The 24,541-nt window shown below is 37.6% G+C and overlaps 2 protein-coding genes across 10 annotated transcripts; both read right to left on the reverse strand.

Moving 5' to 3' along the window:
* Positions 1-408: 408 nt before the first annotated feature.
* LOC148096542 (C-type lectin domain family 12 member B-like) lies at positions 409-4,957 on the reverse strand. 5 transcript variants are annotated; one of them, XM_087834623.1, is made up of 8 exons: positions 4,631-4,957; positions 3,655-3,765; positions 2,997-3,044; positions 2,320-2,388; positions 2,136-2,239; positions 1,749-1,883; positions 1,388-1,494; positions 409-658 (listed from the first exon to the last, which is right to left on the reverse strand). In XM_087834623.1, the coding sequence occupies exons 1-8, from the start codon at positions 4,785-4,787 to the stop codon at positions 541-543; spliced, it is 849 nt and encodes a 282-aa protein (XP_087690749.1). In that variant the 5' UTR covers positions 4,788-4,957; the 3' UTR covers positions 409-540. The 5 variants fall into 5 exon arrangements, with proteins under 5 accessions (XP_087690749.1, XP_087690752.1, XP_087690750.1 ...); XM_087834626.1 differs by lacking the exon at positions 2,997-3,044 and having other exon boundaries at positions 1,749-1,888; positions 2,144-2,239; XM_087834624.1 differs by lacking the exon at positions 2,997-3,044 and having other exon boundaries at positions 1,388-1,521; positions 1,749-1,888; positions 2,144-2,239.
* A 13,571-nt stretch (positions 4,958-18,528) lies between these two features.
* Positions 18,529-22,940, reverse strand: LOC148096543 (uncharacterized). Of its 5 annotated transcripts, XM_087834601.1 has the most exons (8): positions 22,631-22,940; positions 21,653-21,763; positions 20,995-21,042; positions 20,323-20,391; positions 20,139-20,242; positions 19,752-19,886; positions 19,379-19,497; positions 18,529-18,649 (listed from the first exon to the last, which is right to left on the reverse strand). In XM_087834601.1, exons 1-8 carry the CDS (start codon positions 22,785-22,787, stop codon positions 18,529-18,531), a joined length of 864 nt encoding a protein of 287 aa, XP_087690727.1. In that variant the 5' UTR covers positions 22,788-22,940. The 5 variants fall into 5 exon arrangements, with proteins under 5 accessions (XP_087690727.1, XP_087690730.1, XP_087690728.1 ...); XM_087834604.1 differs by lacking the exon at positions 20,995-21,042 and having other exon boundaries at positions 19,752-19,891; positions 20,147-20,242; XM_087834602.1 differs by lacking the exon at positions 20,995-21,042 and having other exon boundaries at positions 19,734-19,891; positions 20,147-20,242.
* Positions 22,941-24,541: the final 1,601 nt, after the last annotated feature.

Here is a 24,541-nt window from a genome sequence, read left to right on the forward strand (position 1 = left end):
TAACGCTGTGCAGGCAGCTCGCTGCAAACTAAGCAGGAAGGTAAAGTTGTGTTTTGATGTAAGTGAAGAAGAAGAAGGAAAGCTGTTATAAACGGATTCATCTTCACTTATTCACACGTTGTAAGTTTGACAAACTGAATTTGTGCTGGTTTCAGTCTCTTGGTTCCTGATTTGTAGCTAAAAGTAAGAAGCAGCTACTTTCAGCTGTTTGAGAGAAACTGAAGAAGACGTTTACTGAAGTTTTAGGACCAACAGACTGATGAATAAACCAAGTAAACCAAAGTAAAGACAAGCTGCACTTTGACTTTTATTAGAACAATTTGCTGGAACTACAGAGTAATGAAGTACTTCAAGGTTTTGTGTGGATGACTTCCAACCTTACTGTACAGCACAGAGCACAAAGGGACAATATATGTAATCAATATATGATGCAGAATGAACAAGTAAAGACTGTAAGCTGAGTCTGAGGCTCATGCAGGACATTTCATAGTGAGGTGTCTTTGGTTGGATTATTCAAACATTTACATCAAAGCACCAAACTCATTTCTCACAGATGAAGGTCCTTGATCCAGAACTGTACGGTACCCATCTCCCATAATAGTCACAGCAGACTCCATAGATACCAGAATAAGGATCCTCAAATCCTTCTGCCCAGAACCTGTCAGAGAGATCAAATCTGATATGAAACTGGACTAAACTCATAACTATTGTCACATTCATATAAATATGAGTCTCTTTTGGAATATTTCCAATATTTCCTGTATTTCTTTCCCAGGTTTCTCGCCCACTTTCCCTCCTTTAGACTTTTCTCTGAGAATCATCATGCACACTAAAACAGCTTTCAAGCTTTGATGAATATGAAATCTTCCTGCTGTAAAAATGGAGAATAAAAAGAAGTCAGAGCTGACTTTCTGCTGTTTGAAACTGTTTTGTCAGCTGTTTACAGACATCACTTTGAAATGTGTGTCTATCAGGTCATATTTACTGAAGCTTCTTCCTTCATATGTTCTGAAGTTTTACAAACACCAAAGAAGAAGAGACAGGAATTCTCTGAAACAGTTTTTGTTCTGTGAGAAAAGAAACATTACAGCACAAAAAACATGAAGACAAATTGAACAAAGTGAAATGTGTCGGTCGCTGCTTTGAACATGTTTCAATCCTGATTTCTTCAAACTGACTTGTTGTAACTGAACGTCATCACAGACTGCAGATGAAGAGAGTTCAAGCACAGCTGTTCATTCAAAGGAGGATTTCTGCTTTTCTTTACATTCAGTTTGTGGGGCTGTTGGAAAATAGCTCAACTCATGTATTGCTGATCTATCTTCCAAAACATCAATGTTTCACTTCTAAATAATAACTCTGGAATAGAAACAAACTAATGTCTCACGTTACTGTCAGCGGTGCTCCGTCCACCCATTCCCATTTAGATCCTCCTGATGTGTTTTTGGCTTCCAGACCAATCCAAGAGTATACTCCGAATTTACTGACAATTTCCTGTTTGAGAAGAGACACAAATATTGTCTCCAGTCATAATTCAGCACTTCTGTTGTGGTGACATCATCTTGTGAATATGTCTGAAGGAAGAATAAATGTGATGAAACTTTTCTTCCATTGTGCAGAAATCAGAGAGAAATCCATCAGAGTGGAAACAGGAAGCAGGTCACAGACTGACAGCAGGTCAAAAACACAAGTAACAGATGACTGTCAGCTGCATCAAAGATCACACAGACATGAACAAACACACCCACCTGTTCCTCTTTGCTGTTTATCATCACCAGATCAGCTCCTTTATCCTGACAGACTCTCCTGCTCTCAGACCAAGTTTTACTCTCACTGGATTTAAAGTAACAGCTGCTTCCAAATCTCCACCATCCTTCATCACACTTCCCTTAAAGTCAAACACATGTTTTAAAGACAGACTTTGTGTCATGTTGTATCACATTAATCTTTGGTCCCTGTCATTTTCCCTGTAAATACTTCATTTAAACTCAGGTTTTCTCTCTTATTCATAATTAACTGAAACTTACATTTATACAGAGAAACTGTTACACAGCATCAAACATTTAGGATTCAAAACAAAGACACAATCAGGTTATCACTGTGTAACACTGATGTTTTCTATTAGTTATTCAAACTTTATTACCTTCTATCATCTTCTTCACTTCTTCCTGTAGCTGACTGTGGTTTTTACTCAGTTCATCATAACGGCTCTGTAACTGAGTCAGGCTGGTTTTTGTGTCTTTAGAGAAAAACAGATCAAAATTAAGTTAAAATGTTCTGCAAATATATCTGTGATATAAGAACTTGGTGTTTGCTTACCTTGAAGTTCATCCTGGAGCTCAGTGTGGCTGTTCTTCATTTTGTTGAATTCACTCTTGTTCAAAGCATCTGAAATATTTCAGTGAAATCAAAATAAAATAAAATAAAATGAGTGAAACATTGAACAGAAATAATCTTCTTCCTCTGCTTTGTCAAATATCAATAAGAGTCAGAAACTTGCAGCCATTGTTCTTTAACATGTCCTGTGGGTGGAGGTGTTAGAACTACAGGAAATCTGATGAGCTAAATACGTATCAACTGTGAACAAAAACCACTGACAAGATTCAGAATAATTGTTCTCAGTGTGGAGGAAGAAGGTGAAGAATCAAACAGCATTTCTACACCTGTAGTCAGAGATGTTATCTATATGCTTTGAAAGAACAGACAACACTGGGAATCAACACTTCCTCATATCACAGGTGTTTCCATGTGATCAGGTACTTCCTGTGGAAGTGCAGCTCTCACTGTGTGTTTCCTGTTTCACTTCGAAGGAGTTTGTAGGGCTGAGCTGCCTTTGACTGTGAACAGTTTCTCCTGTTTATGTTAGTTTGGGAGGTCAGCTGCTGTAATTTGGTTTGTTTCTTTTTTTATCTTAACACAAGAAGCTGATTCAAAATGTAAAATCAGTTACCTTTCAAATCCGTCTCCAACTCTGACAGTTTTTAATAGTTTCTTACCTTCCATCTCGTCCTTCAGCTGCTCTTTTTCCAAACTCACCAAAATATCTGGTTAGAAATGCAACAAAACCGAAGATTTAAAATTTAAAATGATTTAAATAAAGTTTTTCATTTTCCTATGAGATGAATGGAGCTAACATTAGCTTGTTAGCTACCTGCTTAATACACCAAGTGAACTAACTAGTCGCACAATGACAGACGGCCACTGTCTAACATAGTGTGACTGCACCTGCATCAGTCTGCAGCAGATGCTGCTGCCTGTCTGCTTTGTTGAGATAATCACAGAATCACCGTGTTGAGTGAAGAGTTTGAAGGAACAACAAGAACATTCACTCCACCTCCACAACACACACAAGATATGAGCCAGGAATCATGCACACAGACACACACCTGCTAATCAGTGCTAAGTAACAGACTCATGAAATACTAGAAGCTCAGTCAGCAAAACCAACGTGTTGGTCAGGCTGTACCACACAGCAGCTCATATTATTGATCAGAGAATTCCATTTAAAATGCCACCGTGCAGTTTTTATGAAGAGGAAACTATCCTTAGAGACCAAAACTCATTTGGTCCTGAATGGAAACATGTTTTTAAGGCAGCAAAGGTGCTCATTTTAACATGGGAGTGTATCATGAGCATGATAATAAAACTCCTCACAGCGTGTTGTGATTCCAGCCAGAATCAGCAGATACAGAACCACCAGCTTCACTTCAACAGCTCTGAAACGGCTTCTTTTCACAGCTGGAAGCTTCTCCTGGGCTTTTATTTCTACGAAGGCAAAATGGAGAAAATAATTTGTTAATTTAATTATTAAACATGTTTTAATCATAATTTGTTTCCCATTTTTCAAGCGTATTTTATTGGTTTATCGTCAGAAAGACTTTCCACCTGCAGCCGACCTGATGATGAGCTGAACAAGTTCATTCTAGCAGTTTTGATATTTACAGGAGACTTTGTCACATGTTTGTCTTCAGGTGACTTTTACATATGTGAGAACAGAGACTCTGACAGAGAAACGCTTTGATGTGACTCAGAAACAGACGAATGTGTATCAGCCGTGTTTCACACAAAGACCAGATCATGAAGACAATGTTGGTTATTATAATATGAATATTATGTCATTAAAACAATATCTCCATGATTTGCTGAAATGAAAACAGAGTTGTTATTCATTGGTCTGATTTCCTGTCAGCTAAAACTAGCTGTGAAAAGTGTGCTTTGAGCAGTTTCCGTGGTTATACTCGCTCCACAGTGTCGACCAACACTTCCTTGTTTCTTCTATTTCTGCCTTCACCACTGATCTGTGAGATAACTCCTCCAACACTTTTCTGTCAGCTTGTGGAGACTGAAGAGTTTCTACACTTACTAAAATAACACACTGATACTTTAAACTAGACAATTTTTATCATTTATTCTCTAAATAAACAGAAAAGATTAAAAATATAGAAACATATAAACCATAATAAGAGCAGAGACTGCACACCTTCACCAAAGCTTGAACTTTCCTCCACACTATGAATAAACTGAGTCTCTGGACCCAAAAGCTTTGATGGATCTGTATTAGTTTGATATTTTATTGAGAAGATGGAAACAGTCTCTCCTGATTCCTGATCCCTCAGTATTTGATACTTACCTCCGTCCTGTGTTGAAACAGGGACCTGATGGTCTGTGCAGGAGTCCACATTCTCATGGAGGAGGACCAGTCCCTCCAGTCTCTCTCCTCTGTCCTCTCCTTTGCTGTATTTCACACTCATGCTCAACTCTGGATCCTCATCGATGATGGAAGACATTTTAAGATGCTCAGTTTTCAGCAGTATCAGTTTCCTGTACAGCAGAGCTGTCACTCAGTCGCTGTGTTTCTCTGTTAACTGGAGCTTTTCTATGTGAAGCTGATTCTGATTCTGCAGTAAATCATAAGTAAATGTTGGTCCTCTGTATTCTGATGCTGCTGTCGCTTCGCTTCCTCTGTCTCTCTGTGAGCTGCTTTGAACAGGAACTACAGACGTCATGACAGGAAAAGCTGAACCACATTTTTTTCATAGTTAGAATTAAATCTGATAACACAAAGTCCAGATAAACAGAATCAACTTTCTGGGTTTATTGAAGGTTTGTTCAACAAATTAAACTAAATTTCCTTCAAAATAAAATGTTTGCATTTTATTTTATTTATTTATTCATTCATGATTTGAGTTTATGAACTCTACTTTTTCACAGATATTTCTTTGTTGTTGTTTTTTGGACAGAGACCATTGAAACAGTAAAGAAAGTGGGGGGAGAGAGAGGGGCTGAGCTGCAGCACAGAGCCTGGGCTGAACACGAACCTGAGACTCTGCAGTACTTTTTACTGCTGCTAGTTTTTCTGTCCTGACAGATGTGATGATCTGATCTGTGACTAAATAAGAACACAGAAGTGTTTATATGACAGCCGAGTCACATGATGGAACAAATTTATAGGACAACATGATAAAAGTGCATCTGAACGGTTTCTGAAAATGTTTTTCTTATCTGATATGAAACTCACAAATACGTTGTGCAACATTTAATGTGCCACGCATCCTCGTGTCCTCATTTTACATCATCAGATGTTACAGCCGAGATAAAGTGGAGAGAGAGAGAGAGAGAGAGAGAGAGAGAGAGAGCGAGAGAGAGAGAGAGAGAGAGAGCGAGTCTTGAGATGTGAGAGATTTGTCATGTTTCGTGTGTTTGGAGTGTGTGGATAGCAGTGTTGCGCAAGTTCCTATGAAAAAGTAATTAATTATAGTAACTAGTTACTACTTCAAAAAAGTAACTGAGTTAGTAACTGAGTTACTTGATTCTAAAAGTAATTAATTACTTGAAAAGTAACTTTTGTGTTACTTTAAAAAAATGTTTAACCCTCTGGGGTCCAACTACTTTTGATGTTTCCTCCACATTTCACCTTTAAAAACTATTTACTTGCCTTGTTTGGTCTCATTGTTTTCAGCACAACCTCACGTGTCTGAATTTACAGTCATGTTTTCATTTTGACAAACTGTGTTAACACAATTGATCAAAATCAGACAAAAAACTGTAACAACCACAAACATGTTTAATGATCATATTTCATAACTTTAAATGCAAATATAAACTGTCAATTTTAAAATCATATGCACAAGTTTTGCAAACAACAAAGTTATTTGCATCCATTTAATTTTACCTTGATTTTTTAAATAACCATTTCAAACTATTTACAGAACAATCAGCTGTTCTTCAATAAGATGTCACAAATTATTTGTGCCACTGCAAATATTTCTGTCCACTATAAAGGAAACATCACAGCCTGATACCTGCAGGTCTGACAGCAGCAGGTGTATCACTCCTGTTTCTAGGACATTCGCGGCTAAAACACTGTTAAAAGTGTAGTTGGTGACAGAAAAACGGGGTATTTTAAAACTACACCACCACCATTGCTGCCTGTGATTTGAAATGCATTCTGGGATACCTGGCTGCCCCAAGTCTACACAAGCAATCGATTATCTAGGATCGACCTGTTTTGACTTACTTTGCACGGCAACAATCAAATGTTAGAGAAGCTGCATGGGCAGCGTTAACCCCGCCCCCTGCGTTTGATGGGTGAGGTTGACAGATAAAATTAATTCAAGATGAGAGCCAGGCGCCAGGACTGCCAAAATGAAATAAATAAATATATAATTAAATAGTTAATTAAATGTGTCAATAATTAATTAAAATGTGAAATACATACATAATTAATTAAATGTGTCAATAATTAATTAAAATGTGAAATACATAAATAAATAATTAAATGTGTCAATAATTAATTAATTACATGTGTCATAACTATTTATTTAATTAATTATTTCCCATTTTAATTAATTATTGACACATTTAATTAATTATTTAATGGTGTATTTAATTAATTCATTATGGTAGTCCTGGCGTTCCATACTTGTGAAGCTCGCACACAAGAATTCCACTCACATGTAGTGTACCAGTGTAACTGCACATGTGATGTGACTATAAAATTCATTTGATTTGATTTGATTTGAAAAGGAACACAGTTTGTCCCGGACTTCAGCTAGAATGAAAAAAGAAACAAATGTAACCCTGGTAAGATTTACAGCAATCAGAAGTACAGGGTTCTTTGAATGCATCGTAGTTCTCGTCTGATAGTTTAATTTCCGGGCTTGCCCTGAAGGCATCACCTGCAGCTCGGTGCGCGGTGTGTGGTGTAGAAGAACAAAGACGGCAAGGAAAAACTCCATGCTGCCGCGGAGCACGGTTTTCCCAGTTGAAAGAGAGAAAAGAGGTTCAATTAATATTTGTGAGAGAGCTGTTGTTAGCGGTGACCCACAGACGGGTACCTACCTCGAAGGAGTCGGAGTGTTTCTTCGAACTTTTTGAACTATTCTTGTGAGTTAGCCTAGCTCACTTAGCACCGCTATTGCAGTTTAATGCACTGAAAAAAACAACTAACCAGTCAGAATAGTAGTAAATGTGTTTAATTATGTTTAAGATGTGTTTTCATAGTATTGCAATTGACAGTGTGAGTGTTACATTGTGACAGTTTCCATAAAAGCCTGCAAATTCTCTGAACAGGTAGCCATGAAGCAACCATATTTTTCTCAAGAATAATTCAACTTAATATTATTTGTATGGCCATATCACAGCAACAGCATAGCCTTAAACTAGTTTTGGAGTAAAGAGAACTGCACATATAGTTGCTTTTTTGGGTTAGTTTGATGTCAAGAAAGTTAATTTGTTTAGAACTGTGATCAAGGATAACACGTAAAACGTTGAAAGTGTCAATATAAAAACTGTACAAACTCCAGAAAAGTGGCAACTGAGGTGGCAAAAGTGCAGGCAATTTTTACAGAAGTACAGCTGCTAGTGTCAAAAACACTCGAGTAAAGGTTTGATAAAGTATCGGTTGACAAAATGTGCTCAAAGTAAGAAAGTCAAAATAGTAACCTAACTGAACCTTGTGCTATAATAAAATAATATTAGTAAATAGGTCTACAAACTTAGTCTGGTGGTAAGTGGCACAATTGCCTTGGAGGCACATTTGGCAGCCAGGGTTAGAGCTCAGAAACCTGGGGCCTGGGGGGTTGGGGCTAACAACACTGTCTGGTAAAAGGATCTAACATCCAAGTGTTACATGGTGTTGCAGGTGATAAAAATCCATAAACCATTGTTTAGAGGTTGTTGTGGAAGTTTTCCATTTAATAAAGCCTGCAGACAAGCGATGAACGGTAGCTAACATTCTTTAATCAAGACAACTTTGTTACCAGACCCCCATCACCTGTCTAACTGTTTGAATGGAGTATGAGGCAGATATGCTAAAACAGTGAGCTAAAAGCATTACCAATAAACAAAGTGATCAATACATAAATGAAAGAAATTCCTCTACAAGGTGATTGCCAGTTTGGTTGGGTTTTTTTGAGACACAGAGAGTGAGAGATCCTGTCCTGCATTACTTTAAAAAATAAATAAAGGGGGGTTTCAGAGCTGTTGATGTACGCAGCAGTGTTCATAGAAACATTAATCAACCCTGTTTTTGGCATTGAGTGTTACATTTGTGACAGTTTCAATAAAGCCTGCAAATTCTTGCATTTATACTGGAGAGCAAAGAAAGATTAAATGCTACGTGTACTATGGAAAATCAGTTTCATAAAAGCTACATAAACAGAGCTGAAGAAGACTGTGTTTGTAAAACTAGCGGAAACTTGTGAGAATTATAAGTTATAAGAATGTTTCTGCTATCGAAACAATTTGTGTTGTTAATCCTGAATGATTCACGCTGACAACATCATAAGAAGAAGGTCATTTTACACACACACACACACGCACGCACACACGCACGCACACACACACGCGCACACACACACAAACGCACGCACACACACACACACACACGCACACAAACACACATTTGGAAAATCACATAGTTTGACCATAAAAATTCCCAGAATAATTAGTATTTGAGATTGCTGAAGCAACATCACTAAAGAAAAATATCCTTGCATGTCACTTTCATTTGAAAATCTAAAGTTTTTTTTATGTAAAACATAAAAACAACAAAAACTTTAGATGTTACAGATGTCCTGATGAATTTTGTGAATATCTAGATCATTGGTGTTTGGATTTGAGGGTCAACAGGGCGAAACACTGAGGCTGGGTATTAGAAATACAACATGGTAACATGAGACATGTTAACTCTGAGAACTCTAACATTTAGTTTAACGTGTGAGAGGTAAATGCATAACAGAAGCTAAACAGGAGTTGCTTGTGTCTAGATTAGTTGAAATAAATTGAAAATAAACTGATTTGAACAGGTTTGATGCATTATACAAAAAAGAAAAAGGCTCATGACAGTTCACACGATCTAAGCAAGAGTAACTTGGAATCTCAAATGTTAAAGTACACTTACTGATTGTACTTTTACTACATGAGCTAATGCAGATGCTCTAAAAGCATGCTGACTGAAAAAGAAGCACACACTTGGAGAAACTGTGCTGTAACTTCTCATACTGTGAAGTTTTCTGACAAAAGTGAATTGAAAACTTATGCTGTACAGCTTACTAAGGGGTCCTGTGATGGGCCATGTGCAATTACACAAAAGAACAAGTTAAATTTCACCATAACACTGACTGGAGAAAAGCCAGTTTGGTATTCTAATTGAGATTACAACTGTAATCAGTAAAATCAGTGCTGTGATAGTTAGTTTAAGATCAAAACCTGATTTAAAACACAGTCTAACATCAACATTCTTGCCCCTGAAAATAGGTCAGGATGGCCGAAAAATGTACTTAAAAATGAGATTTTCTTTTTGTTTCATTGGAACAGTAAAGTACATAACAAAGAAATGAGTACACCTTTGTAGACATCACTGAAAAGGGTGTTTTTCATGTTTTACATAAAGACTTAGAGCTGCTAGTTTCCTAGTGGCATTTTCTCATTTGAACCATGGTGACTTAAAAGTTTAGCAGCGAGACACTTGTTTCCTTTGTCCCATCAAACATTTTTTTCAGCCATCTGTGTTTATCAGAGCGATATGTGACTAATTTTTTATTGAATCAGCAGAAAGTACACAAATACAAGATTAAATATTTTATTTATTTATCAAAGACACATAATTACACAATGATACAATGAACAAGGTGTCTATGAAAATTACACATGGTGTAAGAAAAACATTATAACATACAAATAAGTGTTTTAAGATAATCTGACATACTTTAAAAGCATAAGAATAAAAGGTTTTTTTTTTTTTTTAAATCATGTTCTTTGATGATCACATTATCACATTCTTTAAAGCATAACGTAGGGAGCAGAGTGTTCACAAAACAGTTTTATGATTACTTTTTCCACAGTGCTTGTATGCCTCTTGCAAAACTATGTACTTTTCACCATAAGACACAATAACTCACGATTATCTAAGACCAGCCATGAAATGTCCGTCGCTTCATTACAATCATTTGTCCCCGCTGCTGCCCTCAGATCCAGATGCAGTCTTCTGTACTGGGGGGTAAAATGGCTCTTTTAGTGGTTCATAAAAAATATCTCAAAAAGCGATGTTAGTGAGGGGACCAGAAACACTGGGTTGCAGAGCAGTTGGTAAGGACTTGTATATTTCTGGAGAGTCTGCAAAAGCTGTCTTGCTCGTGCTCCTGATTGGATATGTGGAGCCCGGCTCTGATATCTCACTGGTGGCAGCTAAAGGTAGGCAAGCCTTGGAGGCGGAGTTGGTCTCGGGCGCAATCTTTCAAACGAGCCTCACGGCATTTCAGGCAACCTCAGGCCGGAAACAACATCCGGTCACTCGCGGTCAAAATCCACGCAGAGCTGGTGTTTCGCAGCGATCAGGTTAACACATCTGGCTTAAATCAGAGTCTAAAAATATAAAGAAAAACAAAAAGAGTTTTAAAACACGCAAACTAGCAAAATATCAAAGGAGCATAACATAACAATAACAAGATGATATGAGATACCTGATGAGGCCATGATAGGTGATGTAGACATGTAATGTATAAACTTTTACGGGGGTTAAAGTCGAGCTTATATATATTTTAAAGTGTATTGTACGTGGGATAGGCTCCAGCGCACCGCGCGAGCCTGAAAAAAAGGATAAGCGGAAGCAAATGGATGGACAGATGGTGTATTGTACGTGTTACAAACCATTGTGATATTTTTTAAATGAAAGGATTGACAGAATGGTAAAAAGGAAAATGCAAAAATGTAGTTAGAGAGGAAGATTAACACTTACCGAATGATATGCACATAGGGAAAGCGACGGCAGTTGTTGATCCCTGGTTCGTGGTTGTTGCGAGCTCGTTTCCCGCAGGCTCTTCTGCACTTCGGGCGTAGCGATGAGGCTCAAAACACCCCAATCAGACAAAGTAAAGGCGATCCGCGGTGTGACCAAAACTTTCACCCGCTTTGAGCTGGTAGAAATAGATTTCGCTCTCTCTAAGGCTGTCTAGCCCCAAAGCCCACCGGTGTTGAGCCTGAATCTCTCCTCCATCGGACCTGCAGCCGAATGGCTAACCGGGGTGCGAGGGGAGCCGCCCCTTTGTTATGTGATTGGCAGCGGGGCGAAGTTAGGCGGAGTTGGTCTCTGGCGGAAATTTCGAACGAATAGCCAGAATCATTGTGCGGCAGATGTGGAGCGAACAAGCAGGAAATATTTGTGCTCTGGAAGCGGTTGCGGTTTGATTAAGAGCAAAGGGAGAACTTAGACTCTGCGTTGAATTTTAGAGGTAGCTGGTAAGAGGGATCGTTTTGAAGAAAACAGACTAAGGACTTTTCAGGATTTTTCCCCTGTTTCCGAAATATAAGGTTTTTGGGAATAAAAGTGGTAGCTAGCAGGGTTTTCAGGAGTTTTTCCCTGGTTATTTAGTCTAAGGATCGGGGTGAATTTGAGAAAAACGAGTAAGGTTTTTTCAGGTGTTTTGGAGAAAACGCGGAGCATTTTTTCAGGATTTTTCCCCTGTTTCCGAAATATAAGGTTTGGGGAAAAGAGGGGCTACCTACCAGGGGGTTTTTTGGAGAAAAGAGTTTTTTATGTTGGGAGCCGCGGTGCGTTTTTCGGGGATCGCCAGAGTTTGTTTTTTTTTTCACGATTCTGAGTTTTATTCTAAATCTCCTTGTTCGGATTAAACAAATGAATATAAATTGAAATAAAGTTTTGCCCCAAGGCATGCAGCCTGTATTTCTGGCCATACTGAACGTTACAAAAGCACAAGTTTAACTAAACAGTTTCACTATTTTACTATGTATTATTAACACGTTTTCACACATAAGCACGGAGCCCGAGACACACAAAGTCCGGAGACACAGACACACAGCCTCGGGCACGCGCCCTCGCACACACACTGAGCCACCACCAGATGGCGTTTTTTAAGCATAAAAAAAATAAAAACTTTTTTTTTTAATGGATTAAAAAATAAAAGAATGCTATTTGATATATAAGAAACTTAAATAATCAATTAGTTCTTTTTAGGGGGAAAAAGCAATGAGCTATGAACTAGCATATTTTTATGAATATCATATTTTTATGAATATCATATTTTTATTACTTCCTTTATTACTTTATTACTTCCTTTATTACTTCCTAGGACCATAAATCATTCTAGGGGCCATAAATCACTCAGTTTGACATAAGGGGTATAATATCACTCTCTTACGGATTAAATAGCAAAGCCCAATACTTATGTACTGAAACCAACTACTTCTGCTTGTCAGCTTAAGTTAAAATGTTACATTTTTCCTCTGATGATTTTTTTTAGCATTTTTTTTACTGAGTTTGTTACAAATATTTAGGTTAAAAAATTATTTTTAATGAATTATGTTCACAAAGTCACATGTGCAGTACTCTGTACAGCTTGCATCCTTTAGGACAAATAATTTGAAGCATTAATATTTCTTGTTCAATACTGAGCTGATAACACCTCTGTATGTTGTGACCAGGATGCAGCAGCAGACTGAACCTCGACTGAAACCTGCTCCATCATCTCATCTTTGCAGATGTCCATTTATAAAGCATCAACAACTCAAAGGTAAACATGATATTAGAAAATGTGTTAGTATATAAGGCCTTTAAAACAAATAAAAAATAAACAGCTGTCGGCAGAACTGTAGGACTGAACAACTTCAGATCCCGAGTGTGTGAGGACAGAGAAGGATCAGCTCTATTTCAGATTTGAGATACACTTTATATTTCAGTTTGTGATGATTCTGTTCTGTTTGTGATTACAGGAGTCGTCCTCAGATTCAGACCTCAGCACCACCCAGTGACAGCAGACAGATCATCCTATATCTTCAATCTTTGCAGTAACTCCAAAATTAACTGAATGTGCTGTCAGTGAAAGCTGCAGCTGTTTTATTGATAAATTTAAAGACAAAAAGTCAAAAGGATTAATCACCCCAGTAACTGTGTCACTACACATCAGCATTAACAGGACCTCAGTTTGGTGTTTCAGAAAACTGCTGATCTCAGACCTGCACAACTTCTGTTTTAAACACTGAATGTACTCAGCTACATGAAGGGCACGTGATGTTTTCTCTGACACAGTTAAATAAAACCTGATTAAAGTCAAAGGTTGTTACTTGTATTTGAACTAAAACTTGTGATCTGGAATTCTTTCACTGTTTTTTGACAATAGTGTGTTATTTATCATAAAGTAATTCAGAGTCATTCATACCAGAGTAACCAGAGAGCACAACATATATTTAACTTTCTACAGGACTTAAAGCTATTACTATAGCTTATAGCTATAGCTATTATTTAACTGCACTACTGTATAGCTCTGTGTAAACAATCATTCTGTACATATGATAATTTTTAATCCTACAACTGTTTATAACTTGCATAGTTCACATTTCTGTATAACTGTATATCTCAGATTTCTGTATAGTTTTTTACTTCATATTTATATCCTGTTCATAGCCTGTACATAGCTTGTACTCACTACAGCCTGTACATACTTATAGTTATAGCATATTCATAACATACTTCATACCGTGTACATTATAACATACCATAATAGACCCATTTCTGTAATATACTTACATATCTATGTTATTGCTAATATATATTGTAATATATCTATATCACTAAAGCACTTCTGGATGGATGCAAACTGCATTTCGTTGCCCTGTACCTGTGCATGTGCAATGACAATAAAGTTGAATTCTATTCTATTCTATTCTATTCTATTATGTAAAAGTCCAGACCCTCTGAGGATTATCTGAGTACTTCTAACATTACACAAAGCAAAGGTCTCCATCAGTGTTCATGAAATGCTGGGTTTATCCTTCTTGTGAGGGAGCTGCTGGTGAAGATCACGAGCCCTGCTTGATCCCGGCGATGAGTTTCAGTCTTCCTGGTGTTTCTGAAATGATGCCTCTCACTGTGGGTCAACAGAACATCTGGCACAGGACAGCTGTAATGAAAGAAATTGAAGAAGTTTTGAAAAAAAAAATCTTGGAAATGCCCTATATGTGAGAAGCAGATTTTGTATTTACTTTTCTTTTCCAATCAAGATAACTAAAAGTATAATAAATAAACCATCATGACCAGCAGCTTTACAGCTGTGGCTCCAGCAAACATCAGCTGATGCTAGAAATTAATATTAAATCAATTCTAACAACAGCTGATCAAGCTTAAACGTGCTGCTGTTGTTTAGCGCGACATCCGCTGGTTTCCTCTTTCTGGCGCAAAGTGATAAACAAACAAGAGAGACGATCAGCTGATCATTGATCAGTTTCATGATTGAAGTTGCAACAGGAGAGAGAGGGGAGAGAATGACAGGGGAAGAGGCAGCTGTGCAGCGTAACGACAGAATAACTCCAGCTTTGTGTCTTTTTCCATTCTAGCTGAAGTTCGGGACAAACTGTTCCTTTTCAGCTCAACACGAAACGCGTAATATTTTCTCTGAATGTGGGACGATTTCGTTTGTACGGGACGGTTGGAAACTCGACTAAATAACCTTATAAATAAAATAAAGTTCACTATCAGTAACATCATAGCACCACCCAGCTGTATAGAAACTCCGTCATGCTAGCTAGCACGCAGTACGAGTTATTGTAACTGACTGTAAAAAGTCAGCATAACGAAAATAAACTCCACCTAAACTTGGTTTATATCTGACCAGATAGACTGCAGGTCATAACTTCTTACCTGAAGTTCAGTGTGTGTGTCTTTCAGTTTCTCTCGTTATGTTCCCTTTCAAACTTTAGAGACTTTATTTGAAAGAAGACACTAGTGTGAGTGTAAATAAGAGCAGTGAGCTGTAAAGACCGATTAAAGTGAAATGAGATGAGGTCAAATGAATGTGACGACTTTTTAATTTATTTATCTTTTGGACTTTTACATTTTCTAATAAATATCAGTAGGTTTCTATTGTTGAAGTCTTTGTTATATTTAACTGATTTAAAGTTAAAAAAGTTCAGTGTGATTACACATAAGAGTTTAAGTTGGTGCATCCCTCACTGAGAACCTGCTGTTACTCTACATGTAAAATAATACTGTTGCTCCTCTCTGCAGCTGATTCTGACAAACAAGGTCAGGCCCAGGAGTCGTCCTGAATCTTCAGCTACATCAAGTTTCACGGCTCGCATGAACTAGATTATTGGCATACAGGCTACAATAATTAAAAATAATAATGATAAATATAAATAGTTTATTTTGCACTTTACAGATTAAAAATCTGAGGTATAATGTGGTTCTTTAGCTTTCCATGAAATGGGTTTTAAAAGTGTTCATGCTTCCTCAATCTGAACCTTCATGACAGCAAAATTTATGAGTCAGTTTTGATAAGTTTAAAACTTTTAGAGTAAATCATAAATCTGAAAACATGTTTGTAAAGATATTTGAAACATTGTCACTGGTTTATGCACCTGTGAGAATAGTTTCATACCGATTGGACACAAAGCAGACGCTAAAGTCTGCATCTGATAAAGTGGGCGGAGCTCAGCAGTCACACCTGCTGCCTCTGCAGGAAACATCTCCAGGCAGGTGGAAGAAAATGTTTTAGTGTGACGTCTGTTAATGCATATAATGTTTTTATGTAGGAGAAATATAATTAAAATCATAATATTTAGAAGTGAATACATAAAATAAAATGGTTGGATACTAAACAAAGCATAGATGTAATGTGAAGGTTGGTGCTTTAACCCTTTCACTGTAAGTTGGCTTAATGAATCAGACCTTTACAAACAGCCAGACCTCAGGTGCTCATGAGAATTAAATGATTTTAGATACTCTGGTGTGATCATTGTAATGGGGGCGTGGCATAAACCAGTTATCTCCTTTTTTCTTATGGCTTTTATGAGTTTTTGGCCAAATTGAGTGAACTTCTAGATGATTACAAAAACTACAGTCTGTCTGTGTAAATACATTTATTGTTTTATTGTGCCTTAAATATTCATTTGCAGTGACACTTTGTTTGAAAATAGAGAAACTTTTTCTGTGGGAAATTTAGGGCAGAAATCTGGAAAATGTTGTGTTTCAGTATTTTCTTGCATTTACATGTAAGCTCTTAATTTGAAAAGTTCTGTTTCCAAGGTAATTTCTACTTTTATTCAGCACGAGCTAGGATTACTTTATTGATTGGATAAGATGCTTTAATTATATTCTAGATTTTAAGTTTGAACTTTACGGTAAAAGGTTCAGTCCACATGATGAAGCTGTCTGTGGATGAATCAGTGAAATATTTGCTGTAAGACTCAAATTCTTCTTGTAATCCTGAAATGTCTTCCATTGTGTGGGCGTTTACTGATAATAATGATGGATTGTAAAGCATCGTATATTTGAAGATTGTGTAGAAAAATTCTTTCAGGACAAAAGCTGATGTTGGAGTTTGTGTTCTTTCTTTTAAAAAGTTATTCTGTTTACTCTTTTTTCCCCATTTAAAAATATAAATTTCATTTGTTTGTTTCTATTTTTTCTGTAATAAAAAATATAAGAATAAGAAAGTGTAAGACTTTTAATTCATTTGAAAGCCTGATGCTTAGCCTCGTCCACCCCAGCTGTGAAACTCAGAAACCAGTCTTGTTATCATCTATCGTCCACCTGGGCCTTACACAGAGTTTCTGTCTGATTTCTCAGACTTTTTATCTAATTTAGTTCTGAGCTCAGATAAAATAATTATTGTGGGTGATTTTAACATCCATGTAGATGCTAAAAATGACAGCCTCAACATGGCATTTAATCTGTTATTAGACTCAATTGGCTTCTCTCAAAATGTAAAAGAACCCACCCACCACTTTAATCACACTCTAGATCTTGTTTTAACATATGGCATAGAAACTGAACATTTAACAGTGTTTCCTGAAAACCGTCTCCTGTCTGATCATTTCCTGATAACATTTACATTTACAATCATTGATTACACAGCAGTGGAGAGTAGGGATGGGTATCGTTTAGGTTTTATCCGATACCGGTGCCAAACCGGTACTTTTGAAACGGTGCCGGTGCTTAAACGGTGCTTAAAGAATGGAGAACACACACTTTGTCCAAAAACCTCTCATGTTTAGCTTTTTTTTGTAAAAAGATAACAATGTTAGCCTTTTCTGCAGCTATAGGGCATATATGGTATCACTCTTGGCTGGAAGCAGTGCTTAAACAATGGAAAAAACACAAACTTTGTCCAAAAACCTCTCATGTTTAACGGTTTTCAACTTTTTCTTTGGTCATTTTAACCTTTTTAACCAGAAGGGTGAAGGGAGTATCTGCCATCAAACAAGAAGACAGCTGCATGTAACTACGACGGTGTTTGCTAGTTCACCTTACATGCATTAATGTAATAACGTGGTTAGCCTACTCAACGTAAATTACACACGAACAACATCGTCCTCTGCTATTCTCTTGTGGGGTGTCCCACAGGGCTCAGTTCTAGGCCCCCTAAAAAATTTTTTTAAATCAACAGACTTTAACCGTTTCCACTGTGAGGGTTGTTGTTTCTGGACTTTTCCTTCCTGTCATGCTGAAATGAACTTTGACCTTCAGTGTGTTAACGCTGTGCAGGCAGCTCGCTGCAAACTAAGCAGGAAGGTAAAGTTGTGTTTTGATGTAATTGAAGAAGAAGAAGGAAAGCTGTTTTAAACGGATTCATCTTCACTTATTCACACGTTGTAAGTTTGACAAACTGAATTTGTGCTGGTTTCAGTCTCTTGGTTCCTGATTTGTAGCTAAAAATAAGAAGCAGCTACTTTCAGCTGTTTGAGAGAAACTGAAGAAAACATTTACTGAAGTTTTAGGACCAACAGACTGATGAATAAACCAAGTAAACCAAAGTAAAGACAAGCTGCACTTTGACTTTTATTAGAACAATTTGCTGGAACTACAGAGTAATGAAGTACTTCAAGGTTTTGTGTGGATGACTTCCAACCTTACTGTACAGCACAGAGCACAGAGGGACAATATATTTAATCAATATATGATGCAGAATGAACAAGTAAAGACTGTAAGCTGAGTCTGAGGCTCATGCAGGACATTTCATAGTGAGGTGTCTTTGGTTGGATTATTCAAACATTTACATCAAAGCACCAAACTCATTTCTCACAGATGAAGGTCAGTGATCCAGAACTACTGTACTGCATCCATCTCCCATCATCGTCACAGCAGACTCCACAGTAACCATATTCAGGATTCCCATGTCCTTCTCCCCAGAACCTGTCAGAGAGATTTTATCTGATTTGAAACTGGACTAAACTCATAACTATTGTCACATTCATATAAATATGAGTCTCTTTTGGAATATTTCCAATATTTCCTGTATTTCTTTCCCAGGTTTCTCGCCCACTTTCCCTCCTTTAGACTTTTCTCTGAGAATCATCATGCACACTAAAACAGCTTTCAAGCTTTGATGAATATGAAATCTTCCTGCTGTAAAAATGGAGAATAAAAAGAAGTCAGAGCTGACTTTCTGCTGTTTGAAACTGTTTTGTCAGCTGTTTACAGACATCACTTTGAAATGTGTGTCTATCAGGTCATATTTACTGAAGCTTCTTCCTTCATATGTTCTGAAGTTTTACAAACACCAAAGAAGAAGAGACAGGAATTCTCTGAAACAGTTTTTGTTCTGTGAGAAAAGAAACATTACAGCACAAAAAACATGAAGACAAATTGAACAAAGTGAAATGTGTCGGTCGCTGCTTTGAACATGTTTCAATCCTGATTTCTTCAAACTGACTTGTTGTAACTGAACGTCATCACAGACTGCAGATGAAGAGAGTTCAAGCACAGCTGTTCATTCAAAGGAGGATTTCTGCTTTTCTTTGCATTCAGTTTGTGGGGCTGTTGGAAAATAGCTCAACTCATGTATTGCTGATCTATCTTCCAAAACATCAATGTTTCACTTCTAAATAATAACTCTGGAATATAAACAAACTAATGTCTCACGTTTCTGTCAGCGGTGCTCCGTCCACCCATTCCCATTCATATCCTCCTGATGTGTTTTTGGATCTCAGACCAATCCAAAAGTAGCTTCTGAAATTACTGACAAATTTACTGACAATTTCCTGTTTAAGAAGAGACACAAATATTGTCTCCAGTCATAATTCAGGACTTTTGTTGTGGTGACATCATCTTGTGAATATGTCTGAAGGAAGAATAAATGTGATGAAACTTTTCTTCCATTGTGCAGAAATCAGAGAGAAATCCATCAGAGTGGAAACAGGAAGCAGGTCACAGACTGACAGCAGGTCAAAAACACAAGTAACAGATGACTGTCAGCTCCATCAAAGATCACACAGACATGAACAAACACACCCACCTGTTCCTCTTTGCTGTTTATCATCACCAGATCAGCTCCTTTATCCTGACAGTCTCTCCTGCTGTTAGACCAAGTTTTCCTCTCACTGAATATAAAGTAACAGCTGCTTCCAAATCTGGTCCATCCTTCATCACACTTCCCTTAAAGTCAAACACATGTTTTAAAGTCAGACTTTGTGTCATGTTGTATCACATTAATCTTTGGTCCCTGTCATTTTCCCTGTAAATACTTCATTTAAACTCAGGTTTTCTCTCTTATTCATAATTAACTGAAACTTACATTTATACAGAGAAACTGTTACACAGCATCAAACATTTAGGATTCAAAACAAAGACACAATCAGGTTATCACTGTGTAACACTGATGTTTTCTATTAGTTATTCAAACTTTATTACCTTCTATCATCTTCTTCACTTCTTCCTGTAGCTGACTGTGGTTTTTACTCAGTTCATCATAACGGCTCTGTAACTGGGTCAGGCTGGTTTTTGTGTCTTTAGAGAAAAACAGATTCAAATTAAGTTAAAATGTTCTGCAAATATATCTGTGATATAAGAACTTGGTGTTTGCTTACCTTGAAGTTCATCCTGGAGCTCAGTGTGGCTGTTCTTCATTTTGTTGAATTCACTCTTGTTCAAAGCATCTGAAATATTTCAGTGAAATCAAAATAAAATAAAATGAGTGAAACATTGAACAGAAATAATCTTCTTCCTCTGCTTTGTCAAATATCAATAAGAGTCAGAAACTTGCAGCCATTGTTCTTTAACATGTCCTGTGGGTGGAGGTGTTAGAACTACAGGAAATCTGATGAGCTAAATACGTATCAACTGTGAACAAAAACCACTGACAAGATTCAGAATAATTGTGCTTCAGTGTGGAGGAAGAAGGTGAAGAATCAAACAGCATTTCTACACCTGTAGTCAGAGATGTTATCTATATGCTTTGAAAGAACAGACAACACTGGGAATCAACACTTCCTCATATCACAGGTGTTTCCATGTGATCAGGTACTTCCTGTGGAAGTGCAGCTCTCACTGTGTGTTTCCTGTTTCACTTCGAAGGAGTTTGTAGGGCTGAGCTGCCTTTGACTGTGAACAGTTTCTCCTGTTTATGTTAGTTTGGGAGGTCAGCTGCTGTAATTTGGTTTGTTTCTTTTTTATCTTAACACAAGAAGCTGATTCAAAATGTAAAATCAGTTACCTTTCAAATCCGTCTCCAACTCTGACAGTTTTTAATAGTTTCTTACCTTCCATCTCGTCCTTCAGCTGCTCGTTTTCCAAACTCACCAAAATATCTGGTTAGAAATGCAACAAAACCGAAGATTTAGAATTTAAAATGATTTAAATAAAGTTTTTCATTTTCCTATGAGATGAATGGAGCTAACATTAGCTTGTTAGCTACCTGCTTAATACACCAAGTGAACTAACTAGTCGCACAATGACAGACGGCCACTGTCTAACATAGTGTGACTGCACCTGCATCAGTCTGCAGCAGATGCTGCTGCCTGTCTGCTTTGTTGATATAATCACAGAATCACCGTGTTGAGTGAAGAGTTTGAAGGAACAACAAGAACATTCACTCCACCTCCACAACACACACAAGATATGAGCCAGGAATCATGCACACAGACACACACCTGCTAATCAGTGCTAAGTAACAGACTCATGAAATACTAGAAGCTCAGTCAGCAAAACCAACGTGTTGGTCAGGCTGTACCACACAGCAGCTCATATTATTGATCAGAGAATTCCATTTAAAATGCCACCGTGCAGTTTTTATGAAGAGGAAACGATCCTTAGAGACCAAAACTCATTTGGTCCTGAATGGAAACATGTTTTTAAGGCAGCAAAGGTGCTCATTTTAACATGGGAGTGTATCATGAGCATGATAATAAAACTCCTCACAGCGTGTTGTGATTCCAGCCAGAATCAGCAGATACAGAACCACCAGCTTCACTTCAACAGCTCTGAAACGGCTTCTTTTCACAGCTGGAAGCTTCTCCTGGGCTTTTATTTCTACGAAGGCAAAATGGAGAGAAAATAATTTGTTAATTGAATTATTAAACATGTTTTAATCATAATTTGTTTCCCATTTTTCAAGCGTATTTTATTGGTTTATCGTCAGAAAGACTTTCCACCTGCAGCCGACCTGATGACGAGCTGAACAAGTTCATTCTAGCAGTTTTGATATTTACAGGAGACTTTGTCACATGTTTGTCTTCAGGTGACTTTTACATATGTGAGAACAGAGACTCTGACAGAGAAACGCTTTGATGTGACTCAGAAACAGACGAATGTGTATCAGCCGTGTTTCACACAAAGACCAGATCATGAAGACAATGTTGGTTATTATAATATGAATATTATGTCATTAAAACAATATCTCCATGATTTGCTGAAATGAAAACAGAGTTGTTATTCATTGGTCTGATTTCCTGTCAGCTAAAACTAGCTGTGAAAAGTGTGCTTTGAGCAGTTTCCGTGGTTATACTCGCTCCACAGTGTCGACCAACACTTCCTTGTTTCTTATATTTCTGCCTTCACCACTGATCTGTGAGATAACTCCTCCAACACTTTTCTGTCAGCTTGTGGAGACTGAAGAGTTTCTACACTTACTAAAATAACACACTGATACTTTAAACTAGACAATTTTTATCATTTATTCTCTAAATAAACGGAAAACATTAAAAATATAGAAACACATAAACCATAATAAGAGCAGAGACTGCACACCTTCACCAAAGCTTGAACTTTCCTCCACACTATGAATAAACTGAGTCTCTGGACCCAAAAGCTTTGATGGATCTGTATTAGTTTGATATTTTATTGAGAAGATGGAAACAGTCTCTCCTGATTCCTGATCCCTCAGTATTTGATACTTACCTCCGTCCTGTGTTGAAACAGGGACCTGATGGTCTGTGCAGGAGTCCACATTCTCATGGAGGAGGACCAGTCCCTCCAGTCTCTCTCCTCTGTCCTCTCCTTTGCTGTATTTCACACTCATGCTCAACTCTGGATCCTCATCGATGATGGAAGACATTTTAAGATGCTCAGTTTTCAGCAGTATCAGTTTCCTGTACAGCAGAGCTGTCACTCAGTCGCTGTGTTTCTCTGTTAACTGGAGCTTTTCTATGTGAAGCTGATTCTGATTCTGCAGTAAATCATAAGTAAATGTTGGTCCTCTGTATTCTGATGCTGCTGTCGCTTCGCTTCCTCTGTCTCTCTGTGAGCTGCTTTGAACAGGAACTACAGACGTTATGACAGGAAAAGCTAAACCACATTTTTTTCATAGTTAGAATTAAAACTGATAACACAAAGTCCAGATAAACAGAATCAACTTTCTGGGTTTATTGAAGGTTTGTTCAACAAATTAAACTAAATTTCCTTCAAAATAAAATGTTTGCATTTTATTTTATTTATTTATTCATTCATGATTTGAGTTTATGAACTCTACTTTTTCACAGATATTTCTTTGTTGTTGTTTTTTGGACAGAGACCATTGAAACAGTAAAGAAAGTGGGGGGAGAGAGAGGGGCTGAGCTGCAGCACAGAGCCTGGGCTGAACACGAACGAGAGAGAGAGAGAGTCTTGAGATAAATAATAATTTGAATGCATCGTAGTTCTCGTCTGATAGTTTAATTTCCGGGCTTGCCCTGAAGGCATCACCTGCAGCTCGGTGCTCGGTGTGTGGTGTAGAAGAACAAAGACGGCAAGGAAAAACTCCATGCTGCCGCGGAGCACGGTTTTTCCCAGTTGAAAGAGAGAAAAGAGGTTCAATTAATATTTGTGAGAGAGCTGTCGTTAGCGGTGAACCACAGACGGGTACCTACCTCGAAGGAGAGCGGAGTGTTTCTTCGAACTTTTTGAACTATTCTGGTGAGTTAGCCTAGCTCACTTAGCACCGCTATTGCAGTTTAATGCACTGAAAAAAACAACTAACCAGTCAGAATAGTAGTAAATGTGTTTAGTTATGTTTAAGATGTGTTTTCATAGTATTGCAATGTTGTGACAGTTTTGTTTATTATGAGTGTTTAGTGTTTTTTCCTTTCTTGGGCCTGCTAGTTCAGCCGCGGCCAGCTAAGTGGTTATGCGCAGTTCAGGTGCAATAGCTGTGCTGTAGCTGTAACTGCGGGTGATCCACAGTAATGCCAGTGTATTTACTTTTAATGTGTCACAAGATGCAAATTTATTTTAATATTTCAAAAGAACCAAGGACATTAGGAACAAGGACATTTAAGGAATGTGGACGTCTAACATTCTGCGTATTTGTGTGCAGACTGTTTTTTTTTGAGGGACATTTCTGTGGAATCAGAACGATGCCACCTTGAAACGAAAGCGAAAAAAATATTGAAACCGAAAAAAAATATTGTAACTGAAATAAATGTATTGAAAAATCTTGTATTGAAACCGAAAAAAAATTTGAAATTCCGGCCCGCGTGTATTTGCATACATTATAGAGGCCACTAGTGCTGACCAAGCTGCCATCTTTCTCTCTTCCCGTCTTTCAATGGCTGCTTCAATTTCAGCTGGACCCTCCAAACCGCAAGTAAGTATCATTTTTGTCATCTTTCCTTGCTGTCCCACTGGACTGGACATTAGTTTAGTTTTTTTTAGCTACATCTGGTGAAGTTGTGGTAAAATGCTGGTATTAGCCCATTCGTCATAGCAAGCTAGCCCGAAGCTAATATTAGCTAAATTTAGGGACACCCGTGTCTCTTTAGTAGTTGGAGGCCGGTGTTTTAGGAACGGCACAAGATCTCATCAACAGGCAGTGTTGGGCAGTAACGTAATACA

The sequence above is a fragment of the Neolamprologus brichardi genome, chromosome 22, assembly GCF_056152115.1.
Source record: "Neolamprologus brichardi isolate AB-2024 chromosome 22, ASM5615211v1, whole genome shotgun sequence".
Classification (NCBI taxonomy): domain Eukaryota; kingdom Metazoa; phylum Chordata; class Actinopteri; order Cichliformes; family Cichlidae; genus Neolamprologus; species Neolamprologus brichardi.

Bases quoted from the DNA above. Each gene is read 5' to 3' on its own strand.
- LOC148096542 (XM_087834623.1), bottom strand. From the start codon at position 4,787: ATGTCTTCCATCATCGATGAGGATCCAGAGTTGAGCATGAGTGTGAAA. The intron at 3,766-4,630 runs GTAAGTATCAAA...TTGCCTTCGTAG, and splicing joins TGTTTCAACACAGGACGGAG to AAATAAAAGCCCAGGAGAAG. The intron at 659-1,387 runs GTGAGACATTAG...TCTCTCTGACAG, and splicing joins GGAGCACCGCTGACAGTAAC to GTTCTGGGCAGAAGGATTTG.
- LOC148096543 (XM_087834601.1), bottom strand. From the start codon at position 22,787: ATGTCTTCCATCATCGATGAGGATCCAGAGTTGAGCATGAGTGTGAAA. The intron at 21,764-22,630 runs GTAAGTATCAAA...TTGCCTTCGTAG, and splicing joins TGTTTCAACACAGGACGGAG to AAATAAAAGCCCAGGAGAAG. The intron at 19,887-20,138 runs GTTTGAATAACT...CTTTAAGGGAAG, and splicing joins AGATGATAGAAGGTAATAAA to TGTGATGAAGGATGGACCAG.